The sequence below is a fragment of the Hibiscus syriacus genome, unplaced genomic scaffold (assembly GCF_006381635.1).
Source record: "Hibiscus syriacus cultivar Baekdansim isolate YM2019G1 unplaced genomic scaffold, ASM638163v2 tig00111027_pilon, whole genome shotgun sequence".
NCBI classification, from domain to species: Eukaryota; Viridiplantae; Streptophyta; class Magnoliopsida; order Malvales; family Malvaceae; genus Hibiscus; species Hibiscus syriacus.
Genome location: NW_024062960.1, coordinates 1,900,190 through 1,925,909, shown reverse-complemented (window position 1 = coordinate 1,925,909; position 25,720 = coordinate 1,900,190). Strand labels below are relative to the sequence as shown.

Below are 25,720 nucleotides of genomic sequence, written 5' to 3'. Positions count from 1 at the left end.
AAAAAATCACATGTTTTCGTTAAGATTTACCAAATATTAAAAGTGGACAACCAAATTAATTACACAGGATAAAATAAGGTTAGGCATCTCACCTAAACCAGTTAGGAAGATGCATGTATGCATCTCTTTTGATTTTTACTTTTTTATAAAAAAATTTAAAACTTAACCAAAAATGTAATTAAGAAACTATCTGGAAATAGTAATAATAAAACGCATAACATTTGAAAATATTTTAAATTTTTAATAAATAATTTATTCGATATATATTTTTGGTGTTTGAATTTAATTTCAATGTTTTTGGCATTCAATTTTTTGCCAATTAGGTTACGGAACTGTGTTAACTTTTTAATTTGGTATCTAAATGGTTTTTTTATTCTAATTAGGTACTTGAATTTGGTTTTTTAGTTTGAATTGATACCTAAACTTTTATCTTATCTTATTGGCACCTGAATTAAAAAGTTAAGCATATGGAACAATTTGAATCAAGATATCAAGTCAAGGTACCTAATTGGACATAAAAAAAAGTTTACGTGCCAATAAGGATAGAGCCATTAATTTAGCGTTGGAGGAGCCAAGGAGAGATAAAAATAAAAAATATTTTAAAACGGTTTAAATTAGATTAATTATTTTTAGCAGAGCCAAAAGTACAAAATTTTCACTTAAATAAAAGGTTAAAAGGATTAGTATCAGGGAAGGACTAATAATGCAAATAATCCATTAATTGAGGGGGCATGTTGGCTTCATTTCTGATATTAAATTGAACTTAAAGCCAAATTCATATTTACTTGTTTAGATAATAAAAAAATGTAAGTGCCAAATAATTATTAAAAAAATAACTAGGGGCAATATAGTAATTACAAGTGGCATTATAAATGAAAAAGTTGGGGGGTATGGTTTGCCGCGTAAATTTTGGAAACTTGCATTAACCAATCGGCAACGTCGATCCCCACTATATAAATGCCGTCAAACACCCAATTTTTTTCTCACAGAATTATCCCACTTTCTCTTAAAACTTCCCATCCAAGAAAGAAATAATCCTTCCGTTTCTCCAAACTTCTTTGGATCAGAATTCTTTCGTCAACCATGAAGAAATCAGGGCTCTTAGCTGCCTCAGTCGTCGCCGCCTCTGCTTCTTCCACTTTCACTTGTAACTCCAATTTTCAGTTTTCCAGTGAGGTAAAATCTTTAGTTGAAAACTGGGTCTCTGTTGTTTCTCTTACTAAACCTCTTTTCCGCCTTGGGTTTGCTCTGTTTGGTTGCCAAGAAAATATTTTCAGTATTTTGTTTTAATTTGAAATTTTGAATGTTTCTTTGGTACCAATCCTGTTCTTTTCTTTTCCCCTTTTAGCTTTCTAAATTTCTGTTTCGTTTAATTTTGCAGGACAAGAAAGAAGATGTGAAATCTTCTGCAAACAAGAAATCAACTTCAACTGAGAAATTTGCACCCAGGTTTGATGGGTTGAGGTTCATTGAGACTTTGGTCACCGCTCATCGGTGAACAAAACAAAGCTTGGTAACCACAAGCTTCAAATTTTTTCTTAAAACTTGATAAAGAATTTTAACTATTTTTTGCCTTTTTGGCCTTTTAGTTCATCCTTCAAAGAAGAAGTGAAAGAGATGCACTATGTAATGTTTCTCCAATTTGAGTCCCGTTTTGTCCAAAATTGATTCCATAATGCCCCATATGTATATATTTTAATATTTATGTATACTATTCAAAAATAATAATAATTATGTATAAATTGCTTTATCAACATATTAAATGGTCGATATAATTTAAATTCACAATGATAAATGATAATTAATAATCTTTTATATTTTAATTCAATTATAAAGTAATATAATTTTTAATTTTAAAATCCAGATAATTTATATATTTATAGATCAAAATGTTAAATTTTTTAAATTACATGCCACCTAAGATCATTTCTTGAATTTAATAATTATAGATATCTAAATTCGGTGCATATTACGTTGTTATTAATTTTATAATTTAAAAATTTTTTATGTGGCATTGGTGCTACTAGTGGTCGCTATTCGTCTTGATTAGGATGCGGATTTTTCCAAGTCGCTGTCGCTCCTTTCGGTGAGCAGTGTGAGATCGGCAACATTCTCGGCTTTTTTGATTGTGTCATGTCATAACTGATGTAAACGAATTCAACAAATATAAATAAAGATATATTTATATTTGTTTGTTTAAACAAATAATATAAACAATAAAATAAATATAATTTATTGTTCGTGTTCGTTCTTTAAGTAACGTAATTTATTCGTGTTTGTTCATGTTCGTTTGTTAAAACTATAAGCTAGCATAAACAAACATAAATTAAACAAATTAGTTTTTTCTTCTTCAATTTATTGTGAAAATAAAGGATAGTGAGATGTTAAGTGGGAAATACATGTGTGAATAAATTTAGACGAATATAAATAAATATAAACGAACAACTGAACGAACATATAAACGGACATATTATAAAACGTTTACAAACATAAATAAACAAATGAATCATTTGTTCGTTTCGTTTATTTAATTAAACTAACAGAAAATCTTGTTTATGTTCATTCATTTAATAAAAAAACATAAACAAACTTTCTATAGAACGGTTCGCTAAGCGTTCGATTTATTTACGGCCCTAGTCGTAACCTAACCGAGGTTGATTTGATCAAAATAATTTATTTAAAAGTAAATTAATCACGATTATATAAATTTCATTAAATTCTTTTTTTATATAAAGAATTATATTATTAGGATGAATTGTATTGATACTTGTTTTTGTTTAGTTGTGAGCTTTATTTGCCAATCTCATCGAGTTGAACTCTTTTAGGGGCTAATTAATTAGACAAGGATGGGGAAAAAGAAACAACAGATGCAGTGTTTTTTCCTGAATTAAGGTCGTTTCATTTGACTTTATATGACCAAATTATTGGGGTCTTTTTAAATTGAAAGAGAATGATAAAGTTTTCACTACAACACAACTTTTTATTTTATATATTTGATTAATGCTACATTTTAGAAAGATGAGATATACTAATAATACATTGAAAAGTAAAAAAAAAAATTCTTAAGTCTAAAATTGATAGTGTTGTAAGGTAATTAATGATCGATGACTACTCTAATTTCATAGCGAGCTTTTAAAATATTCAAAACACATTTGAACAATTAAAAATCGACAACAACAATTATGTTGGTAAAATCATAAATTTTGTTCGGGTTAAATTTCTATCGTAATTTTTTATTAGAGATAAATCAATGTATTGTCTTCTAACTTTATATATATATATATATTTAAAAAGAATTATTATTTTTGATTTTAAGTGCAAAGTATAATTTTATAAAAGTAAAACTATCACTTTTGTCCCTGTAGTAGATCAAATTTATCATTTTCATCCATATCGTATTTTCGTATCAATTTAGCCCTCGAAGTTGTTCAATTACATCCTTATATATCCTATCCTTCACTTAAACCCCTAAATAAAGGGTTTTAAGTTAGAGATTGAGGTTTAGAATTTAGGGTTATCAATTTAGGATTTTAAGTTAGGGATAGGGTATAAAATGATGTAATTAAACAATTTTGAGGGCTAAATTGATGTGAAACTACGATAGGAGCGAAAATAATAAATTGAGTCTACTAGATGAGTAAATGTGACCCTGTTGCCTTTTATAAACATAGGAAATAAAAAAAAAACTTAATTTGGTCATTTATTTAAGTTAATAATAAATGATATCAAACTGAATATACAATAAATTATAAATCATTAAAAATATAGAATCGATAATCGACTAAACTTAGGTAAAATAGTATTTTCTCTTTCAATTTTTTTATTTTTGATTCATTGGCGTCAGTGACAGAGTCGATGGCTAGCCTCTCTTCTCCTACTTTAACCTTTGGAACTTCAGTCTCACGGGCGGCAATGATGATCTCACAACCGGCTGTTTCTCTATCTAGTCGCCGACGTTTTCCGGAATTTGAAGGGTTGAGGATCCAATCATATTCAACGATTTCGTTGGCGCCGTCGTATTGGAGATATCCTACGGTTTATAAGCATAAAGGACGATTTGTTTGCGAAGCTCAAAAAACTGCTCTTGATAGTAACCCAGATTTCTGATAGAGAATTTGATTTAGCATTTTGCATGCCATGTAGAAGTTGGAAATCTTCAACTAAAGGCCTAATTTATGTCAATGGAAGATAGTAGGATTAACCCATTTTGACAGGTTTCACTGTCTGATTCTTATATATCCGCCCTGTTCTTCGGTTTCTTATTCCATGGATTGAGTTTGTTTTTGGAAGTCTAGGAAGGAAGTGTGCAGGAAGAGCTTGGTGTATCTTCTTATCAGAATAATTTATAGGTAGGCAATAAGCTTCCATATATGAAAATTCATTGAAACGTCTAGTCGTTCTATTGCGACTTTAAATCTGAAGCTGAACTATAGTTGTTTTTTTTTTGAAATTGATGATATTTTTATTTAGGTAGTCTATACACTTTTTTTCGTCCGAGAATTCAAAGGTTTTTAATATATTTTCTATATTATATAGTATATATGATAATACATATAATAATTTTAAAAATATATAATATATATAGTTTTTGAAAATATATAATATAGTTTTTGAAAACATATTATATAATTTTGAAAACGTATAATATATAGTTTTTGAAAACGTAAATAATATATGTAATTTTTGAAATATAATATATATTATATAGTTATTAATATATACATATTATTATATATTATTAGTATCATTATTTTATTTTCCTTTTCCTTTTCCTTATCTATTTTTATTTTTATTTACTTTAATTTTATTTTATTTATTTCAGGTCCAAGTCCAAAGTCCAATATGATCCGGAAAGAAGCCCAACCGGGTAGGCAGGCCTGACCCAGCAAGTCAACCTAGCGATAGCCCAACAAGTAAAAGCCCAAGCCGTTTGACCCAACAAGTTAGGGTTTCATACTTAGCATCGACGCAGTAATCAACTAGGGTCGTTAGATATGGCCTTTTGATCCAACGATCGAATATGAATCAGATCACCAATCAACGGCGCGTGGAGGCCTCGCTCCAGCAAGGTTACCAATCGGCCGAGATTTTCGGCACCCAAAACTGAAAAATCGCAAAATCGGAACAAATCGGGAACAAGGATTTTTTCCGAGATTTCCGACCAACACGAATAAAAAACCGATCCGAATAAATCAAAAAACGAGAATACACCATCCCAAGATACTTGGAAATAACCGCTGGCGGGGTTATATAAACCCCTATTTCCATCGAAGCAAACCAGTAAGAAAATCAAGGGAAAACAAAGCAACATATATCGAAAAAGCAACAGAAAAATATCAAAAAAAGCATCACAGCAAAAACAAAGTAACCGACAAACCACAAAAATCACAAAAACCAAAATAGGTTTTGATTTTGGCTCAGGAGTGGAGAAATCATCGCGAAAGCAAAGAGATTTCATAAAAAAGGTAAAAACACAACTTTAAATTTAGATCAACGTCGGCGGAGTGGTTTTTAGGGCTCGAATTTTGCTTTGGGATGTTGAGAGGGAACTTTTGGTTAGTTTAGGTTTTCCGAACGCCAGAGGCAGTGGCCAGAGCAGCAATCGACGGTAGCTCTCTAGATGTCGACGGGTGGTCGGCTAGGTAGGGAGGGAGAGAGAGAATTTGAGAGAGAGGGGAGAGTGTTTTTTTTTTTTTTTGAAAAATGAGTGAGAAATGATATTTTTTTTGGATTTTAGGGCCATTTATAGGGAGGATCTTTGTGTAATTACCAAATAGTTAAATTATTTCTGCCATCCTGTAATTTTGATGCGTAATTCATTTTGATCACCTATTGTATTTTTACCCTTAAATTTTGAATTAATTCAATTTAATCCCTATTTATATTTCTTATATTTTGCAATGCCCCCCTAACCTTTTTATTTTTCCTTGCAGCTTTCATTTAGCATCAATTTGACCCCTATTTTTTTTAAAATTATTTTCAATTTAATCCTCCATTATATTTGTTTTTTTAATTTTAATGCCTTGATTTTTGTTTTGATTTGTTTTGTTTGACAATAATTTTACTTTGTTTTTAGGGAATTTTAAATTGGTCAAAGATAATTAATTCCGATTGAATTTTTAAATTTTAATTTCAATTTTAAGTTTCGCTATTAAGACAATCGGGAAATCAAATTGGTATCAAAAGGACAGTGCAAGAGTGCTAATCATTCTTGATTGTAATCGACTCTCGAATTCGATTAATTTCTGGTAAATCGTAGATCAGATAAATGGTAAATTAAGGTGTCCGATCAACCTAATTTAAAATGATCGGTGATGACTCCATCACATCAAATTAAGTCGAAACCCGATTTTGGATCCACCCAGAACGGTTACGAAAGGTAGTTTTCCAACGTTGACAAATGAGGTTTCTATGTTGTTAGAAGAAGAAAACACTATGCTATTTCATACAATGGCATGTGGCCTAGTTCCATAGCAGTGACCTGTAAACTAAGCTGGCCTTGCAACCTAAACGAATCAAGCATAGCTCGGATCAGATTTCTTCGAATATGTAGTAGTTTTACTTATGTTAAGTTCCCTTGTTGCTTTGATTTTTGTTGGCAGTTCCAGCTGTGACTGATGAAACATGGCAATCGCTTGTACTCGAGGCTGATGGACCTGTATTAGTCGAGTTCTGGGCTCCATGGTGTGGACCATGCCGCATGGTTGATCCTGTAATAGTGATCAAGCACAGCAATACGCAGGAAGACTCAAGTGCTTTAAACTAAATACCGATGATAGCCCCTCGATCGCTACCCAATATGGAATCCGGAGCATCCCGACGATCATGATCTTTGTGAATGGCGAGAAAAAAGATGCAGTTGTCGGTGCTGTACCCAAAATTTCCCTATCAGCAAGCATCGAGAAAGTCTTGTAGATAGCCCATGGGTAGTGATATTAAGTGACCAATACTCATCACCCACTTGGCTTGGTTAGATGCTTTGCTCTCTCCATGTGATGTTGAAATTTTCTCTACCTCGTTCTCAAATTTGGAAACTTTTATTCTCATTCCATGTTTATGTCATTATTTTGAAAGTATAAATTATTGGTAATTTGCACCGTATATATTTGGGAACAAATTTTAGGTGGATTTAGCTCTTTCCTTTGATTACCAAAAAGGAAAGACTGCTAGTGGTTTTGGACCAAAACTTTTCACCTTGTCATTGTGAGCTCAAAATCCGAATGTTTGATCAGGTTTAGAATGTCTTTGATAGCTTAAAATTCGTATGTTTGATCATAAGATTTTAAATCCGACGATATGAGATATTTTTAAGTGTTTGAATATAATTTTTTAAACATATATTAATTGAGTGATTAAAAATGGGACTAATATAGTTTTATCTCCGCTCAACCTAGTTTGTGCTCGTCTAGTATAATATTTTTTTGACAAAATTCGTATAAGTTTTTCTCCATATTTTTTATGTTTTCTTTATTTCATTTTAACCCAACCTATGCTCATATTGCTTCCACGTCCCCCTTTAAAAAAAAAAAGTAGGATTAGCTACTTCAAATACCATTCACCTTTAAGCGCGGGTTCATTTATGTCAATAACGTTTTAATTTTGTCAATTTTAACACTGACGTTTATGTTTAGCTGCCATTATGCCACTCCGCCGTTAATTCATTAATAGAGCGATGACATGGCATCTCTGTTCCGTGACGGCGATGACATGACTAGCTCCCTCATCAAAACGACGTCGTTTTGACACGACCGTTTTGATGTTAAAAAAACTCAAAACGATGTCGTTTTGTTGATGAAAAAATGCTTTTCACGAGATTCAAACCATAAACCTTTATAATCCAAAGCTAAATACTCAACCTTCAAGCTAACTTAAGAACTTGTTACAACCTTAACAAAACTATTATAAATGTCAAATAACAGTTTGAATTAAAGCAAAAAAATAAAGAAGAAAATGATGTCGCACGCTGCAAATCAAAGCAAGAAAATAAAGCAGAAATTCCAGCTAAATTACAATAAGAAAATAAAGAAGAAAATCAAAGCCAAATAATAGCATAAATTAAAGCAAAGTTAAAGTGAAAAAGAGAAAATAATGTTGCATGTCGCCATTGAAGAGAAAACGAAGCTATTTCAGCATGAACAAAAGATAAATAAGAAAATGAAAGAAAAGTGAGAAGGAAAGCAAGCTTTATCACGGCATCGAACATATGAATGGTTAAAAGAGCTTTGATATGCAAGTTTTGTTGATGAGGCTTAAAGAAAGGGAAAAAATATTCATGAACAATCTCACGCATGCTTCTCTTTTTCTTTTCTGTCATCAATTTTTCAACTTTTTTTTCTCTTTTGAATTATAATTTTGTATTGTTTTGCCATATAGTTCAAAATGCAGGCTGTTATACCTATAAAATCTCTGTCTCATTAGGTAGGTTGTGATGTTAAAGATAATAATTAAAAAATAGTAGTAGAACCGTTATGGATGGAGGAAGATAATGAGGGTGATGATGGTAGTGATGGACATTTATAATAGTTTTGTTAAGGTTATATTAAGTTCTTAAGTTAACTTGGTTGTTGGGTATTTAGCTTTGGATTTTAGAGGTTTACGGTTTGAATCCCATGAAAAATATTTTTTTTCATAAACAAAACTACATCGTTTTGAGTTTTGTGAGTATCAAAACGGTCGTGCCAAATCGATGTCGTTTTGATGAGAAAGTCATGTCATCGCCGTCACGGAATAGAGATGTCATGTCATCGTTCCGTTAATGAATTAACGGTGGAGTGGTATAATTTCAACTAAACATAAATATCAGTGTTAAAATTGACAAAATTAAAACGTCAAAGATATAAACGGGTCCTCATTTAAAGGTGAGTGGTATTTAAAATAGTTAACTCAAACAAGTATTTCCAAAATCACTTTATATAAAAAAACGTTTTTATCCTCCATAGTACAAAAGAGAGTCAATAAAAAAATGAATGTTATTTTTTGTATTAATTTTTCATTGGATAATATTCAGGAAAACCCCAATCTTTCACCTTTGTCCTTAATCTATAAGGATAAAATTTGTTATAGTAGTCTATAAATAATAGTATATTCTTTAAAAAAAAACATACAACTTTTTATAAAATTTTTATACCAAAATAAACATTTTGTTACCTAATCATCAATAAGATGATGATCATGGACTAAATTATAAAAAAAACACTACATGTTACAAATATTTTAATTAATGCTTATCCTCTTGCTCTCACTAGTATTTTATTTTAAAATTATTTATTATTAATCTATTATGTTCATAATTATTTGTCTTCTAGATATAGTAGAATATCGGATTCTGTGTCTTTCTTTATCATAAAGCCTTAAAATCCTATTCTGTTTCAACTCAACCTCAATCACTCCTTTCTAGTTTTGGTTTCTTTCAGAGAAGAACTTCACCAGATTCTCCATTGAGGACCAAAAATAAAATATTTCCTCTGTTTTTTCAACTTAACATAAGGGAGACTCGTAAACTAACTGGTACGTTATCCAAATTTTTCCTACGTATAATTACTGTATTTTTCCTTATCTTTTCTGCGTATGATTCTGTTTTTAAGTTTGGATTGATTATCTTTACATCCCATGATTCTCTGTTTCATAGACTCCCTTGTCTCTTTTGAGCTTTCCATAATCAAGCTATGAAGATGTTTGATTCTTGTTTTTATTGAAGTTTGATGAATATTTTCTGACGATTTTAGTTTCTTCTAATCAAAATATTTGAACGATTTCAATCTTCAAAAACGTGTTCTCTAATCTCTATTCCTTTTCTGATTATGTCTATGTATAGGATTTCACAAGTATGGCACTATGGAAATCTGTATTGATTATCCTTGTGTGATGCACGTATGATTTTAAGTAGAGGCTTATAAAATTTTAAATTGAAACAATCGACAGAGAATATAAATAAAATATTTAAATTATATTAGAATTTGAAATTTCCTAATTATGAATCAAATTTGAACAGATTTTGGCAGTACATGGCCACTGAACAGTGCTTGGAAGGTAAAGATTGCTTGGAGAAGTGGAAGGATTCGCCGGGTGTGGTCGCCGTTTCGGATGATAATCCTTTGAGAGGCTTCGACTGCAACATCTGCCTCGACTCGGTGCAGGATCCGGTGGTCACACTTTGCGGACATCTCTATTGCTGGCCCTGCATCTACAAATGGCTACATTTTGAGAAGCAAGACCAGAAACAGCAGGAATGTCCTGTATGCAAAGCTGAAGTTTCGGATACCGCATTGATTCCGCTCTACGGCAGGGGTGTAACAACTAAGGAATCGACAACCGAGACTCCCCGACTCGATACCGATATACCAAAGAGACCTCTTGGTCCTACCTGTGGCGCTGGCACGACACAACGGTCGCCAAATTCTACTGGTAATCCGCAGTTCCAACACCAAGTCTACTACCCTCAACAGGATAGTTATCCAGCTTCACCTGCGCTTAGTCCCGGTGGCACGACGACGATAAATGTACCGGATCCAGTGATCCGAATGTTCAGCGAAATGGTGTACACGAGTGTTTTCGGTGATACGGTTCTGGACTTTTATACGTATCCGAATTCGTACAATCTTGCGAGGATCTCTAGTCCTAGGATCGGACGGCACGTAATGCAAGCTGAGAAATCACTCGGCAGAATAAGTTTCTTCCTCTTCTGTTGCTTATTCTTCTGTCTACTTTTGTTCTGAGCTTCATTCTCTAGACTCCTTTCCCATTTTTGGCTTGTATATCAACACAAACACGACATTTTATGTAGTATATGTGAATTTAAAATTATATTAAATATTTAGAGAATATGAAATTATTTTATTAATAAAAAAAATAAAATATATTCAAATTATATAAAAATTTAAAATTTTCAAAACTACTACTATACTCTAATGTCTCTAGCTGTATAGATGACCAAGTATATACAAATTCGGAGCAGGATATATTTGTCTTATGCAACTATTTAACTATCTAAAGAAGATAATATAATTATTGTGCTTTCAATCGATCCAAAATTGGTCGCTGCCACGAGTTTGATGCGATTTGTTAAAAAATTTCAACATTTTTTTTTTGTAAATTTGAGGCAAAAGAATAATATTTGTTTAAAAAATAATCATACTCTCATACTCGTAATATTTAAATTCGATACCTCAAAAATAATAGCAATCCTTTATAATAAAGGTTGCTTGTGTATTTTTTTAACATATTTAAACATCAATGGAATTGAGATGTTACATTTTAAATAAATTACTTTTAGTGAAAGTCAAAATTTCAATATCTTCTCCAATCTTTCTTGTCATTTTGTGGAGCTTCTCCTACGCTAAACAAGTTAGACCGATGAAAATCCATGTAGGAGGTTTCGAGGTTACGGAAACTTGTTCACATCTTGAACCTTCTCCTTCAGAATCGGCCATTTCTTCACACTCAAACTCCACATGTTCTTCAGCCATCCAAGGAAGCAGATGTTGATGCAATTGAGCAAGCAATCACTAGTTCACTAATTGATTCATCAGTTCTTTGCAGGAGCGGGTGGAAATCAATTCCATATGGTGCTGAAACAGATTCCTTCATTGGTCAAGCTATCTTGCTATGGATTTGTAAAAGAGAAAGGTTCAACTGGGCCTGGTGAAAGACGTGTAAAAGGAGAGTGATTAAAAGTAAAAAGAATAAAAACGTTTCTTTACCTTTATGTTTTTCATTTTTTCAACGAGGCAATAAAATCATTTTTAATTAGGCCTGTAAATGAACTGAACGTTCAGCGAACCGTTCATGAACCGTGCGGCGGTAAGTTCGTTTATGTTCGTTTATTTATTAAATGAACGAACATGAACAAGATTTTGCGTTCGTTTAATTAAATGAACGGACACGAACAAATGACTCGTTCGTTCATTTACGTTCGTGAACGTTCGATTATATGTTCGATTATGTTTGTTCATTTATATTCGTTCATTTATGTTTGAACAAATGGCAAGTTGAATGTGTTACGAAGATTATTGAAGTTATTTGGATTTCAAAAAGATTGTTTTGTTGAACAAATTAACTTTAAGACTTTATTATGTTCATATAGCTTATTTATGATTTATGTATGTTTTTGTCGTATTCAAACAAATTAACTCTAAAGTTGCAGGTTATATTAATGAATTTCAAGTTATTCTTGTTGTTTATTTTTTTTTTTTACATTCATTTGTTGTGTTCGAATAAGTTTGATTTTTGTGTTTGTGTTGTTCGTTTATGTTAATTTATTATATTTGTTCGTTTGTGTTTGTTTACGTTCATTTATGTTCATTTATCATTTAAATGAACGAACATGAACAAGTTATATTTCTTAATGAACTAACATGAACAAAAAAAAATTTATTCGTTTATATTCGTTAAATGAACGAACATGAACATACATCCGTTCGTGTGCGTTCGGTTCGTTTATAGGCCTATTTTTAATGTACACCCCTGACTAGCATTTAGTCAATAACAGCCATATCGGCTACGTCGTTTATTTTGTAACGACAGATAATTATATTGAAACCACTTAAATGTTCTCAAGTTTTGAAAAATAATTCGAGTCAAGTCAAATTAAAGTAATTCGAGTCCAGTCAAATTAAAACTGATATATGTATCCAACCTCGAGGCAGATTCAACTATCCGAGGCGAGGTGAGATCGGGTGCTGAATTCTATTTTCCAGGGGCAATTGTGATCCCTAGATTTAACACTTGTATAAAACAAATCAATTGTAAATCATTTAACCCAATAAACATGAAAATATTATAAGTTCCAAATCTTAAAAACAACAAAGAATTTTGTAAAAATAACTATCGAACCACATAACCAGCAACCAAAATTTACCATTCATTTAAATGAAATGTACAGTCAATATGAATTAAGAATTAAAAATATGATTCATATAAAAGTCAATGCAACATTGAGTCATTACAAGGCATACAGGTGTCAGCAATGTACAAAAGGTACTTACAAAGCATCCTACTTCACCACAGGTTCTAACATATTTGCACATTAAACATACGATCCAATTCCACAACTCACCCAACGAAACTCGTACTTCATTCAGACATGTCGGCGCTGTAGAAATGCAGCAACTTTAAGGGCATTACTTTCTCCTGCAACCAACAAATGGCAAAGTTCAAAATACATATATGGTCTCCCAAGTTTACTTTGCCATATTAAAAAAAACGAACGCAAGGGAATGGTGAGAAAATGTCCGAAACCTGAAATATCTTATCAGACAGAGACGGAAAATGAAAGCCTGTCGAACAATTCTCCAGAATTTCAGGGTTTTTCATCCATTCTCTACGACCATCACTTACTTTAATCTTATATCTAAACATCTGAAAGCATAATAAAAACTGTGTTAAATATATATATGCTGTATAATTCAACGAACATAAGCATAACTCGGCTCTATTCTTTTTAAAAGAAAAAAGAAATCCAAAAAGCTTCTTTGTACAAGTACAACAGAACAGTTGCTCAATGTTTTACAATCACATAATCCATACCTGAGAAAGAGAGATCTCAGGCTTCTCCAGCTCATCTCCCTCGATCTCAATACCAGAGCCTTGGCACTCTGGGCAGAGTACAGAAGTAATCAGGAGGGTCCCAGCCGGTTTAGCCTCTCCATTCTTCCCTGTCTTAGTGGATTTGGTTCGACTTTTTCTCCTAGATCTTCGTCTTACTAATTTAGGATTAATTGGCTGGTTCTCAATCCTCTCAACCTCACAAAGGAGTATCCAATGTATAAGGCATGAAGTATGAAATAAATGGAAGGCCTACATGTAAAGGAAAATGATAGATGTAAATAAGATTTGAACTAGGCGGTGCACACAAGTTAAACATGTTAATGAAATGCTTCAAGCTTAGACAACGAAAATGGTCATATTTAGTATTAACCAATGTGATGCAACTTTAAGGGACTCGCAATAACTGAAGGCGAACCAAAGCCGAGTTGAGTACAGTATCATACCCCATTAACATTTCTACTACTGCAAACAAGTTTTCCAGTATTCAAGTTCATCAGTGCCGCTACATCTTTCTCAGGAAGCATCTTTTGCCGACAGATATCACACATTCTTTCAGCAGCTACACGCTGTTGCCGCCTCAATTCCCTCCTTATAGCTTTATTTGATATAAATCTTGTGAGCAGAAACTGATCATCATATCGAGCTAATGCCAGACTTGAAGAAGCACCATTTGAAGCTGAAGAGTCTTCCCCAGATGAATCGTACTGATTTCTCAAAGATCCACTATCCTCAGGGTCAGAAAACGACTTCTTCCTTTTTCTAGTAGCAGCTTCACCATTATCCAATTCTGCTGTTGAACCAGATGTTAATAGTGATTTGACATCATCAAGAAATCCCTTTCTGCCTAGATCACAATTATAAACAAAAGTTACAACAGCAAATTCATGCTTTGAGACCTTCGACATATCATCATTTATGGGGGCCTCTTTCCCTAGCCATTCACACCATATTCTGCTGATAATATTTGAAACTCCATTCTCAAAGAACCTAGCAGCAATTTCCCCATAACCAATAAAATTCACTTTCAAGTCAGAAATTTCATCCTTCATTAGCACCCCTGGAATCACCAGATCAGAATCTCCAGCTTTACCATTCACTTGCTTGTTACCAGAACTAACTTGGTTGCCAACATATTTCACAACAGCAAGGATGCTATCATTGTTCTGAAACTCCAGCAACCTATTCTGGTTATCATTTACAACTGCAGACTGTTTCTCCTTTTCATTGGATGCACCAAAGAACAGGACACCATCATTGAACGGCCATGGATTAGTTCCTAACAATGTAACCTTAGCAGCAGCTAACCTCTCTGTGTGAAGACTCCCCTTCAAATGATCAAGTAACACCGAATCACTATAACATGGTGCAAGACACAAAGTGCAGAAGAATATGAACCGCTTCCCATCCTCACGAAGCTCTACGTAAGTATGCCCTTGCGATCTTACATTGTTAAGAGTTGTTTTAGCTAGCTGTTCCTTCAAGCTACAACCACCTTTCCTTTGAAAACCTAACTCCCTCCTCTCTGCCATTCAAATTTCTAACTAAGCAATATGATTAAAACCCTAACTGAGCTTAATCCACAATTCCACAAATTAAATCCGAATTTAGTAAGTATTTCATTTTTTCTTTCAACTTTACACACACACGTAAAAGCCCTAAGAGAATCAAGTTTCATGACAACTTCATTTGAAGGTTAAACATCATTCAAAGCCATCAACTACAAATTTGTAAGTTCCGTCAACTTCTTCCACATGAAACCCAAACCAAGTATCGATAATTCCACAAAACTCTAAACCTTCAAATTCACAGGCGAAATTCTAAAACTCTCAAGAACTTCATAAAAACAAGACACATCTACTTCAATTCTTCAAATTTCCAGTTTCAAGCAATGAAATATTAAGCCAGCAAATTTCCTTTAGGAACACTAAAAATAGAAAAACACTTTAACAAACTACAACTATAGATATTCGCGGAGAATTAGGTATCGGATTCTTAGCAAACCGTCGCGTTCTAACAGCGGCAGAGAAAGCCTCGAAAGCCATGGAACGAATGGGAAGCAAGCTGCTCGAACGCGAATCCTCCATAGCCATCTCCATTTGAACTCAGAGCGGCAAAGAGAATGAATAACAACAGTTAAAGGGACTGTTTGGATAACGAGAAAATTTAATTAAAAAAAAAAGCAAAATGAAAAGAGATTACCAAAGAAAACAAGAGATTATGACAGGGAAATTTGAAATTTGAGAAGAAAATTAAAATAAAAATTCTTAACAGAAATCTCAGACAATTTTTTACCCGGTTTGATTGCTGAGGGTTTCGATTTCGAACAGCGAGATTCCAGTTTTCGTGAAATAAATCGACAAAAAATCAAAATCATAGTATACGCAAAGGGGGATACGAGTAAAATGTTGCCGCTACTTCATTACCGTTGGATGAATTCTGTACATGCACGGATGATTGAGATGAACGGTCAGATTTTAAAAGGTTGAAATTAAAGGGATAAGATCTTAGATGCGAATTTCCGGATAATTATATACCGAGGAAGGCGAAAAGATTACGACAACTATTTTTTTTTAATTTTAAAATCGGTTTATATATAAATTATAAAATTTATACGTTGTTAAACTGATTTTTTATTTTATTAAAAAAGAAAAGAAAAGACAGCTGGCAGTTTGTTAGGTGAGAGGGATTATCTTGTGAAATAATCTTAAGTAAAGCTTACTTTAACTCACATGATTAGTTAATATATAACTAATTCTATACGAGATTGTGTCATTTAAAGTAAATAAATTGGATTAACTCAGTTAGCACGGTTATAATAAATTCATAGATATGAGTTTAAATGTGTCTAAAAACGTATTTAAATTATAAATAATTTATAAATTGAATTAACTCAGTTAGAACAGCTATGACACATTTATTTTTTATTTTTACAAAAACACATTAAAATGAGTTTATGTTTTTAAGATATGAAATATTTATTTTAGATATTATATTTAATGATTTAATGATGTGAAGATTTGGTTATATAAACATATCCGAACATTTTTTTTTCCAGTTCTAACTTTCTAAAAAGCATTTTCAATCTAATTTGAAAAAAAAGATAAATTACAAATTTGGTAATTGAACTTTACTCTCTATCATACCGTATTTTAAATATTTTTAATTTCTTAACTAAACTTATTACATTGAGTATTTTTGTTCACTCAGCCATTTTCTCACTAACGGGTTCTAAATAGTTTGTTATATAGATGTGAAACGACGTCGTTTTGGTGAAAATTTTATTTTTTTAAAACGGCATCGTTTTAATGTCGTTAATTATTTAATGACGAAATGACAGAAAAACTTAATGTATTAAGTTCAGTTAAGAAATTAAAAACTTTTAAAATTCAGTGAGCAAAACAGGAGAGAAAGTAAAGTTTAGTGATAAAATTTGTAATTTACCCTTGAAAAACACCTTTGATTTTAGAATTTAGATTAATTTATGATAATAATATTTATTTTAAAATAAATTAGAAAAATAATATTTTAAAAAAATTCAAAGAATTTATATCATTTTTGATCACGCAAGTAAAAACGCTTTTAATTGGACACATATTTACCTTGCGTGATCGAAAAAGACGAAGGCACTATGTAGTAAAAGTGCATCTAATAAAACTGTCTAAAAAATCAAACTTCAATTATACATCAGACTTCAATGTCATGGCAAGCATTTAACGTACACCCAAGATTGAATTAATCTTCTCAGGGTATGATTAGGGACAAGTTGGCAATCTGAAAGAGCTTGTTTCGTGAAAGGACATGCAATGTTATTCTTCCCTGGAAACAGCCATTTCTCGATGCTTTCCCTATGGTACGTAACCCCTGTTGGAACAGTGACAGGATCATTATCTCCAGGGAGATTGCGCAGATGAAAAATGGAGAGACATCGATTTCTTCCATTTTGAAAAGATGTATTGAACTTTTTTGAAAAATAAGAAGAATTAATAATTATTCTATAATTATTTAAATTATATATATAAATTATATGTATTTTTTTCTTTGCCGGATTGGGGTCTACAATCCCTCCCTATATAGATCTGTACTTAGTATTCTTGAACAGTTGAGACGATATCAAATTCAATATTAAAAAATGATCAAACAATCGAAAACATGTAATGAAGGTAAAAAAAGCGTGTCATAAAGATAAAAAAAAATGTATCATAAAAACAGAATTATTAAAAATTAAAATAACATTAAAAAAATAAATATGCATATAAAAATAAATAAAAAATAAAAGATACATACAATCGGCTACCAACATTAAAACTAATATCGTCGCATGTGAAATTAAAAAAAAAAGAAGAAGCGACGGCTAGCTAAGGAGGAAAGAAAAGACGCTAGGGTCCGAAAGAAATTGATTTTAAATGGCTCGTACTTAACCGTATTTAATTGTTAATTATGGTACTTAAACATATAACTATAAAGTCAAAAGTTTCATCTAAATGCAAATCAAGATTATAATGAGAGGATAATAAGGTATTATTTGTCACGTCTTCAGGAGGTAGAGTACATTAATGTTACATCTAAAAAGAAAAAAAAAAGATCTTAAAATATATAAACGCTGGTATTTTTTAATAAGAGAATAACGATCTCGTGACACATGCACTTCCGAGGCTAGGCTTACATATTATGTACTGGAATTTTGTTAAGGAAGGAGATGATAAGCTCATTCACCTGCTCTGGGAATTGCTCTTGAACAAAGTGATTCCCTTCTGGCATAAAAGTTACGTCCAGATTAGGCATAAACTGCTTCACTACCCCTTTCCGAATGTACTCCTCCGTCCCTGGAAATTTCATAAAATAGTCCTTCTCCCCCATTATCAACAACGACGGAGCCGTCACTTTCGGATTTGTTACACCATAGTCCATTTGAGAGCACCTGTAGGGAACCTGCAATGCAGTTCTGAAACCGGAATTCTGGTACAGTGTTGCATAGGCATCCAGATCATCCTCGGTGAACCACGGTGGCAACGGGGTCGATGGATCGACCAAGTCCATTATTTCCTCATCATCGCCGGCTACTTGTAGCTCACTTCTGCAGAAGAGGATGTAAATGTTTCTTACAACGGTCTTAACATCGAATCGGCCGAAATCCGCTTCCGCTCGTCCCGGTTCCTGCAGTTTGTTCATCGAATTCATGTCACCATCAAGCATACGTCGATATACGGTCATCGAAATAAGTTAATATTACCGCCCATCGTAAAACGTAGAAGCCTTTCGGGAGGAGATCGAATTGGATACCGACTGGACCAGGTATGAGAAAAGGAATGCCGAGTGTTATCACACCCAACACCCTTTCAGGGTGGATAACAGATACCATGAATGCAGGCACTGCTCCAAAGTCCTTCCCCACAAGAAAAGCCTATACGTTTTCCCACATGGTTAATTCACATTTGCAAGTAGTTTAATAAAGTGATAGCATAATAAAATAGACACTAAAATTTTTATGAAAAATATTTTCGAGAAACATCACAGCAGGAAGAAGATAATTTATTAACTTGGAAGTTGGAACAAAGAATAATACAAAAGGAATCTTTATGTGTAACCTAATCAAACTAAATTTCTTATTCTCCTCAATTTTCTCTTAATTTTTATCTTTATTTATTGAGTTAGATCAAATTCGGGTCAAATTCTATCATGAACCCAACGTAATGGTTACCTTATCGATGCCGAAGGAGTCGAGAAGCGCAACCACATCATCGACAAGGTCCTTGAAGTTAGCCTTTTCCGGCTCCGTTGGATGGTCCGAGAGACCATAGCCCCTGAAATCAAAAGCAACAGCTCGGAAGCCGGCATTAGCGACGGCAACCATCTGGTGCCTCCATGAGTACCAAATCTCCGGGAAGCCATGCAGGAAAAGAACGACCTTAGGACCTGCATACAGTTATCACAATTATTGCCGGGAAATGGAACATATGGTCAAAGGATGTGAGATAATTATCAAACCTGTTCCAATCTGGGCAACGTGAAGCTTTAATCCTCGAACTTGCACATGGTTGTGCTCAATCTTATCCATTGACAGACGGAGAAAGAGAACAGTGATGGAGGGGTGAGAATTGGGATTGAGATTAGCGGAGTTTACAAAGAGTGATGATGTTCTGATCTTAACCACTGGCTATTAAAGCCAATAAATATCATTAAAATACCACTCCATCTACATTTGATGATTTGGGTTTTGTTGGGCTCTCACCATCTTTATGTTTCTTTATTTGATAATTTTAGATGGTCTGGGTTATAGGTGGTTCGATTTAAAGAAATCAAATTTATTATTTGAATTAAAGTTAAAAAAATTTAACTCGAATTTTTTTAATATGAGTAAAGTTATAAAATAGAATTTAAATAATTTAAAATTTTTACTAATTAAAAGATTGATTTATAAGTTCTATTTTTAATAATTAAAATAGAATTTCTTTACTTCATGTATATCACATATGCAAAACTACATATGTATATTGTATATGGTTGTAGAAAACCGTCTAAATTAAAATCAAATATTACCATAACATTATAAATATTTATAATTAAACTTAAACATAAACTCAAACAACTCGAAATGAATTTTAGAAACTCAACTTGATTAAAAAAATCAAATGAAGTTTGAGTTATAAAATAAGACTTATCAACTCGACTAACTCATTGATTCAACTCATCTCAATTCGATCGAATACTTAACCCTAATTCCTCCCTTATGATTTAAGTAGATAATCGTTAATGTGATATCTAGAAAAAGTTAAGGAGACAATGAATAATGGCATAAGCTAAGAGTTGGAGCTTAGATCTCATTGTAAGTATCGCATTGTGACATGTATAGTTACTCTTAGTGCTGATGTTAGACAAAATATTATGATGACTATCTATACGCTAGTAAACAAATAGATACAGTTGTCAGAAATTAGATTTGACTCTAACAGATCACGTGGGTCTATAAAAAATGTTGTCACGGAAATCGTGATTTCTTGAGGAATGTGGAGCTTCATAGGTTCCGACATTTGAAAGCTTCAATTAGTGGAAAAGTTCTCTCTTAAGATATTAATAGATAAAAAAGTGATAACGGAGGTGTAATTTGTGAGGGAAATTCAGAAGATGTATAGTAATATTTTTTTTTTGTTTCCAGAAAAGAATGGATAAGTGGAGTTGTTATTCAGCCGAGCTTGAATAATGACAAGCTCAAACTCGATTCAAAACTAATTGTTTGGAATTCTACTTGTATTTAATCGAGTTTATTTTTTCAAAATCAAATTCGAATAGCTTAAGCGTCTTATGTTGGGCTTACCAACTCTTGGCTCAAACCTTGTCCAAAATTTGGTGAACGCTAAGGAGAAATGTCAATTTCATGTTTAGCATCTTTTTACAGTTTGCCTGTCCATTATCGTACCAGACGACAAGGATGGGCAGCTCCGTCTAAGCTTGACTTTACATCGCTAAAACACGTGACTGTAATATCTCTGCATTCAAATTCAAGGATATCAACAAGACAAGTTCTTACAGATTCACATCCATGGACCGAGTTGCAAACTTAGACAATCTTCTTTGAAACGTGAATTCTGTAGCTCGAAACCATTTCACCGACATTCCAATAACCATTGACCACTGGCATCATTTGATGCAGCCATGAATGCCATATCATGTCTTGAAACTCATGCAGAGAAATCACTGAAGGGCTTGCTAAGATTGGTTCACGAGCTGAGCAACCAAGCAAGCTGAATCCAACATTATGCTAAAATCTTAACTAAGTAAAACAAAAGAAAACACAAACATGTTATTTTCCAACTATTTACGATTTGTCCGAAGAAATTGTACATTGATACAAGTATTTGGGTAGCAAAAATATCTTCAGAGTTCAGACACTGTGATGATGAACCTCAAATGACACTTTAGTTCCTGCTTTAGGTAACCAATTCATGGAGCTTCACAGGTATCAAGGGTTCTAGTATACATTCCCTTTCGAAAATCCAACACTTGCAGGCTGGTGAACGATGACAGCTCTACGAATGATGTATTTTTTCATATGATTCCTGTTTTTTACACTCATTTTAAGCCAAAAGTAGCAAGATCCCACCTTGAAAATTGCACCATCGATCGTCGATTACTCACGCTTTCTGTACTAAATGCTCCGAATCTCCCATCTCCACTTCACTTCCTTGCCATTCGTTAAGGTTTCCGAAAAGCATCTCAATCTGTTCCAACGATTTTCCCTTGGTCTCTGGAACACATTTGTAAGCAAAGAGAACAGAAAGCGCTGACAACAGTGCGAAGAGGAAGAAGGTTCCGGCAATGGTAATTGTATGAGAAAGAGAGAGGAATGACATGGCAACAAGGCCACTGCATACCCTGTTACCTACAGCCCCGAGAGCGGATGCTTGAGCTCGCAACCTCAAGGGAAAGATTTCGGATGTCAAAATCCAGCAAATAGGACCCATTCCCACCGAAAAGAAAGCTACATTACCACAAACGCACAAGATCGACAGTGCAATTCTGAGCTGCCCCTGCCCCAGTAAACCAAGGGTGAGGCTTAAGGTCAATAAACAGACGGTCATCCCAATTGTGCTCACATAGAGCAAGGGCTTCCTTCCCACCCTATCAACGAGAAACGTAGCAATCAATATAAATGCAGTCTTTGTAACACCTACAGAAACTGTTGCAGCAAGAAGCTTAGAGTTATTCTTAATCCCGGCCTCCTTGAAGATTTCGGGACTATAATACACAGTTGCATCTATTCCGGTAATTTGTTGGAAACACTGGATTCCAAAACCGGTGATCAGCATCCGACGAATTGGAGGAGAAGGAGTTAGCAGTTCACGCCACACGGCTTTCTTTTCATTCTTCTCCCCATTAGACATTCCAGCAGCTGCTACTATTTCTGCAAGCCTGTCATCCACCTCTTTCTCGTTTTCGAGTGTTTTTAGTAGCACAGATCTCGCTTCTTCAACTCGGTTCCGCATGACCAACCACCTTGGTGACTCGGGGATAATAAAAAGTGCAAACCCAATGAAAACAGAAGGTAAAATTCCAACAGCAAGCATCACCCTCCAGTTTGTATTAACTGAAAGACCGGAAAATGCATAATTCGAGACATAACCAAGCAAAATTCCTAGATTTATGAAAATCTCAGGGAAGGAGGTAAGAGAGCCTCTATTGACAGTAGGTGATATCTCGGCAATATAGACCGGAGCAATCATGACGCCAAAGCCTATACCAACTCCGGCCAAAATTCGCCCTATCATTAGTATTTGGAATGAAGGTGCAAGTGTCATGATAGCTGCACCGATTTGAAATACGACAGCCGCAAAGGCCATTGTCCACTTTCTACCGATAATATCGGATGTCCTCCCACCGGCTAAGCTGCCCAAAAGGGAAATGATGCTCAAAATTCCGACGAGAACTTCTTCTTGTACCTCGGTTATCTTCAGATCTTCCTGTATAAATATAATGGCTCCACTCATTACACCTACATCTGTTCATAGAAGAGAAATTCTTAGGTTCAAAGTAGTCGAACACTGGTCACAGGGGGATAAGTCTAAGGCAATGCTTCATCAACCAAGACATCGATGAGCAATAAGAACACACGCAAGCTACAAAAACTAAGATCTGCTAAGCAGATTTTGAGCAAAAATGGTGAATTTTAAGCATCCCAAGGATGAACTTCAACGGTGGCAATCAACGACTTACCTATAATCTATATTCAAGTTCAATTCAAGCCGGTCAACAAAGAAAACTATGAAAATTCCAAAATTCCCAGAGAGAAAAAAGGAGCAGGCTTAACTTTTGTGACCAAAATCAAATAGAAAAGAGAAAAAATGAAGAGAGAAAAAACTTACCATAGCCAAGAAGAACATTGTTGAGAGATGCAAAAATGGCACAAGCAAGAACATATTTCCTGATACTTTTGTTCCTCTCCAGCTGTTGAAGATGAAGATTCAAAGCCTCATCATCAAAGTCATCTGATAGCTCGGAATCCATTCTCTTGTACTTGTTCTTGTTCCCCAAAGCCAAAGCCATTTCCCCATTACCATTCTCATGGACACCCACCAACCCCATAGCTACCGTTCCCTGTTTTTAACTCACAAAAACAGAGCAAAAGTAACAAAACAGACCCAGGAACAGATATTATGTTACTGCTAATTAAGCCATGAATTTGGGGTTTTAGATCTAAAAGCCAGAAGGAAGAAAAGAAATTGAAAGCAAAGGTTGGTCCTTTCCTTCCTTTTTACCACGCAAGCAAGCCAGTTGATTTTCTCCGAACCTTACAAATGGAGGTGAAATATACATACAGTCAACACCAAAATGTCTAATTCTAAACAAAGGTTTTATGATGTAAAATTTGCAAAGTTGACCCAACGATTAAATCATCCGTATTTTTTTTATTAATTTAGTCCTTTTTAGTTTTTATGATATTATCAAACTAAATAAGTCTATCGAATCAAAATAATAATTTGATTATTAAATTCTAGTATAATTTAGCAACACGTTACTATTTTTTAAATAAACAATTTAGGAAAAGAAGAAAGAGACTAAATTGATAAAAGGAATTAAATATGAATGATTATCTTTTTTGAGTTGTTTCAAATTTAAATCAAATTAACAAAATGTATACAAACAAGAAATTAAAATTATTATTATATTATGTCAATTTTATTAATATTAACTAATCACGATATATTTTTAATAATATTGTAGTTAAAATGATTAAATTTTTTTTAAAAGAAATAATATATCTGTAATCGAACTAACGATGGACCTAACATATTTTACCGTAATTATTAAGTAAAACGGGGCAAGGGGAAATGGCGTTTTCAAAGCAATCATGTGGCTGCTTTCAGACGTAAATTTGGGTTTGATTTAGATTTAATTAGGGGAATAAAAAATTATTAATTAGTATTTAGAAAGTAAAAAAAAAGTATGTATAGTATGTTTGTTCTCATCTTGGTGACTATTTACGCCAAACCAACTAGCTTCTCAGTTATCTCCCGCAACTTCTTTGCCTTCTCCGCATCACTTGCCTCTTTTGAAAGCTGGTTTTCGAACGAACGAATCGGAGTTCTAGTTCCAACTCCAGTCAACACCTGATTTCGTAAGACTCGGACCACACACGACCTGCAACATCGAAGGCTTGTCTGGTTCACATGCAATGTAACGTTTAACACATGTACACGACCTGTGCAAGTCTGCTCCCGGCTTCTTCTTCTTCTTCAGAAACGTATCCTTTTGTGATGTGTTTCTGAAACGGGGAAAAGAAGCCAGAACTACGGTACGTGCTCCCTGAACAGACCTGTTGTTGCAATGCAACCAGGGTAAAGGGAGGCGAATGTGATTCTGGTTTCCTCGTGGTACCGCCAGTGGATCTCTTGCAAGTTGCATGGTGAGCATGTTACAAACTTTGCTATTTTTATGTGCCTTGGCACCATCAAAATCTCCTCCATCTATCATAGGTGAAATCTTATTCCATTCAAGCTTCCGGCTAGGCCTAGAAGATCTCCAAGGTTAGCTTTCGGAGGCACGTTTCCGGCCAATGTGTTAGAGTTTCCTGCAATTGCATTCAAAGGAAGACTACAATTTATCGATTCGTAAATTATATGCAAAGCTGCAATGTGCTCAATATGTCCCTTCATTTAGGCCTATACCTGTAATGGACCAACAATAATGAGACGCTTATACGGGTAATCTGATTTCTTGAGGTCATCTAGGAGTAGCCTTACGAGGAGGAAGTGACCGAGATGGTTCGTTCCAACGCTGAGTTCGAATCCTTCGGCAGCATAAGTCGGTTCCTTAGCAGTAGGCAAGTATACAGCAGCATTACAAACCAAAGCATCGAGTGGCCTGCCGGAACGACGGAAGCTATCCACGAATTGCCGAACACTTTCGAGCGAGGTGAGGTCGAGATGCATTACTGAGTAATTCCCCTTGTCAATCCCAACTGATTTATCCGCTTTCTCAGCCTTGAGGAAATTCCTACACGCCATTATCACATGCCATTCCCCGTCTCGGCGAGAGCCTTGGCCGTCGCAAGGCCTAAGCCGGACGACGCACCGGTTATTATCACATTACCCTTTCTCAAAATCTTCTTTCCTTGCGAATGATATTTGCTTCCATTATCCAATGACATGTCGAGTTCTGGGATTTTTTTTTATTTCTCTTC

At 33.9% G+C, this 25,720-nt stretch overlaps 4 protein-coding genes, 1 long non-coding RNA gene and 2 pseudogenes across 7 annotated transcripts; 3 read left to right on the top strand and 4 right to left on the bottom strand.

The window, feature by feature from the left end:
• Window positions 1-1,003: 1,003 nt before the first annotated feature.
• On the top strand, window positions 1,004-1,570 carry LOC120150971. Its single transcript, XR_005518572.1, has 2 exons — window positions 1,004-1,176; window positions 1,382-1,570. It is a non-coding gene; the product is annotated as an uncharacterized LOC120150971 (long non-coding RNA).
• A 2,266-nt stretch (window positions 1,571-3,836) lies between these two features.
• LOC120150970 lies at window positions 3,837-7,180 on the top strand (annotated as a pseudogene).
• Window positions 7,181-9,973: 2,793 nt separating this feature from the next.
• On the top strand, window positions 9,974-10,721 carry LOC120150969 (E3 ubiquitin-protein ligase RMA1H1-like). Its single transcript, XM_039163541.1, has one exon. It carries the CDS (start codon window positions 10,005-10,007, stop codon window positions 10,713-10,715), a length of 711 nt encoding a protein of 236 aa, XP_039019472.1. The 5' UTR covers window positions 9,974-10,004; the 3' UTR covers window positions 10,716-10,721.
• A 2,165-nt stretch (window positions 10,722-12,886) lies between these two features.
• Window positions 12,887-15,371, bottom strand: LOC120150968. Of its 2 annotated transcripts, XM_039163540.1 has the most exons (5): window positions 14,735-15,371; window positions 13,989-14,701; window positions 13,525-13,794; window positions 13,237-13,356; window positions 12,887-13,128 (listed from the first exon to the last, which is right to left on the bottom strand). In XM_039163540.1, exons 1-5 carry the CDS (start codon window positions 15,072-15,074, stop codon window positions 13,072-13,074), a joined length of 1,500 nt encoding a protein of 499 aa, XP_039019471.1. In that variant the 5' UTR covers window positions 15,075-15,371; the 3' UTR covers window positions 12,887-13,071. The 2 variants fall into 2 exon arrangements, with proteins under 2 accessions (XP_039019471.1, XP_039019470.1); XM_039163539.1 differs by having other exon boundaries at window positions 13,989-15,371.
• A 2,699-nt stretch (window positions 15,372-18,070) lies between these two features.
• Window positions 18,071-19,712, bottom strand: LOC120150852 (epoxide hydrolase B-like). The gene is made up of 4 exons (XM_039163466.1): window positions 19,531-19,712; window positions 19,244-19,458; window positions 18,776-18,946; window positions 18,071-18,699 (listed from the first exon to the last, which is right to left on the bottom strand). Exons 1-4 carry the CDS (start codon window positions 19,598-19,600, stop codon window positions 18,205-18,207), a joined length of 951 nt encoding a protein of 316 aa, XP_039019397.1. The 5' UTR covers window positions 19,601-19,712; the 3' UTR covers window positions 18,071-18,204.
• A 1,634-nt stretch (window positions 19,713-21,346) lies between these two features.
• On the bottom strand, window positions 21,347-23,897 carry LOC120151095 (probable polyol transporter 4). 2 transcript variants are annotated; one of them, XM_039163634.1, is made up of 3 exons: window positions 23,787-23,897; window positions 23,403-23,642; window positions 21,347-23,038 (listed from the first exon to the last, which is right to left on the bottom strand). In XM_039163634.1, the coding sequence occupies exons 1-3, from the start codon at window positions 23,851-23,853 to the stop codon at window positions 21,675-21,677; spliced, it is 1,671 nt and encodes a 556-aa protein (XP_039019565.1). In that variant the 5' UTR covers window positions 23,854-23,897; the 3' UTR covers window positions 21,347-21,674. The 2 variants fall into 2 exon arrangements, with proteins under 2 accessions (XP_039019565.1, XP_039019566.1); XM_039163635.1 differs by lacking the exon at window positions 23,787-23,897 and having other exon boundaries at window positions 23,403-23,766.
• Window positions 23,898-24,518: 621 nt separating this feature from the next.
• On the bottom strand, window positions 24,519-25,640 carry LOC120150994 (annotated as a pseudogene).
• Between the last annotated feature and the right edge of the window lie 80 nt (window positions 25,641-25,720).

Coding starts and splice junctions, on each gene's coding strand:
- LOC120150969 (XM_039163541.1), top strand. CDS start 10,005: ATGGCCACTGAACAGTGCTTGGAAGGTAAAGATTGCTTGGAGAAGTGG.
- LOC120150968 (XM_039163539.1), bottom strand. CDS start 15,074: ATGGCAGAGAGGAGGGAGTTAGGTTTTCAAAGGAAAGGTGGTTGTAGC. Junction 13,357..13,524: donor CTGAGATCTCTCTTTCTCAG/GTATGGATTATG, acceptor TTATGCTTTCAG/ATGTTTAGATATAAGATTAA. Junction 13,129..13,236: donor TGTCTGATAAGATATTTCAG/GTTTCGGACATT, acceptor TGTTGGTTGCAG/GAGAAAGTAATGCCCTTAAA.
- LOC120150852 (XM_039163466.1), bottom strand. CDS start 19,600: ATGGATAAGATTGAGCACAACCATGTGCAAGTTCGAGGATTAAAGCTT. Junction 18,947..19,243: donor ACTCCTTCGGCATCGATAAG/GTAACCATTACG, acceptor GAAAACGTATAG/GCTTTTCTTGTGGGGAAGGA. Junction 18,700..18,775: donor TCTACGTTTTACGATGGGCG/GTAATATTAACT, acceptor AACAAACTGCAG/GAACCGGGACGAGCGGAAGC.
- LOC120151095 (XM_039163634.1), bottom strand. CDS start 23,853: ATGTATATTTCACCTCCATTTGTAAGGTTCGGAGAAAATCAACTGGCT. Junction 23,643..23,786: donor TTGCTTGCGTGGTAAAAAGG/AAGGAAAGGACC, acceptor TTTTTGTGAGTT/AAAAACAGGGAACGGTAGCT. Junction 23,039..23,402: donor CAATGTTCTTCTTGGCTATG/GTAAGTTTTTTC, acceptor TTCTATGAACAG/ATGTAGGTGTAATGAGTGGA.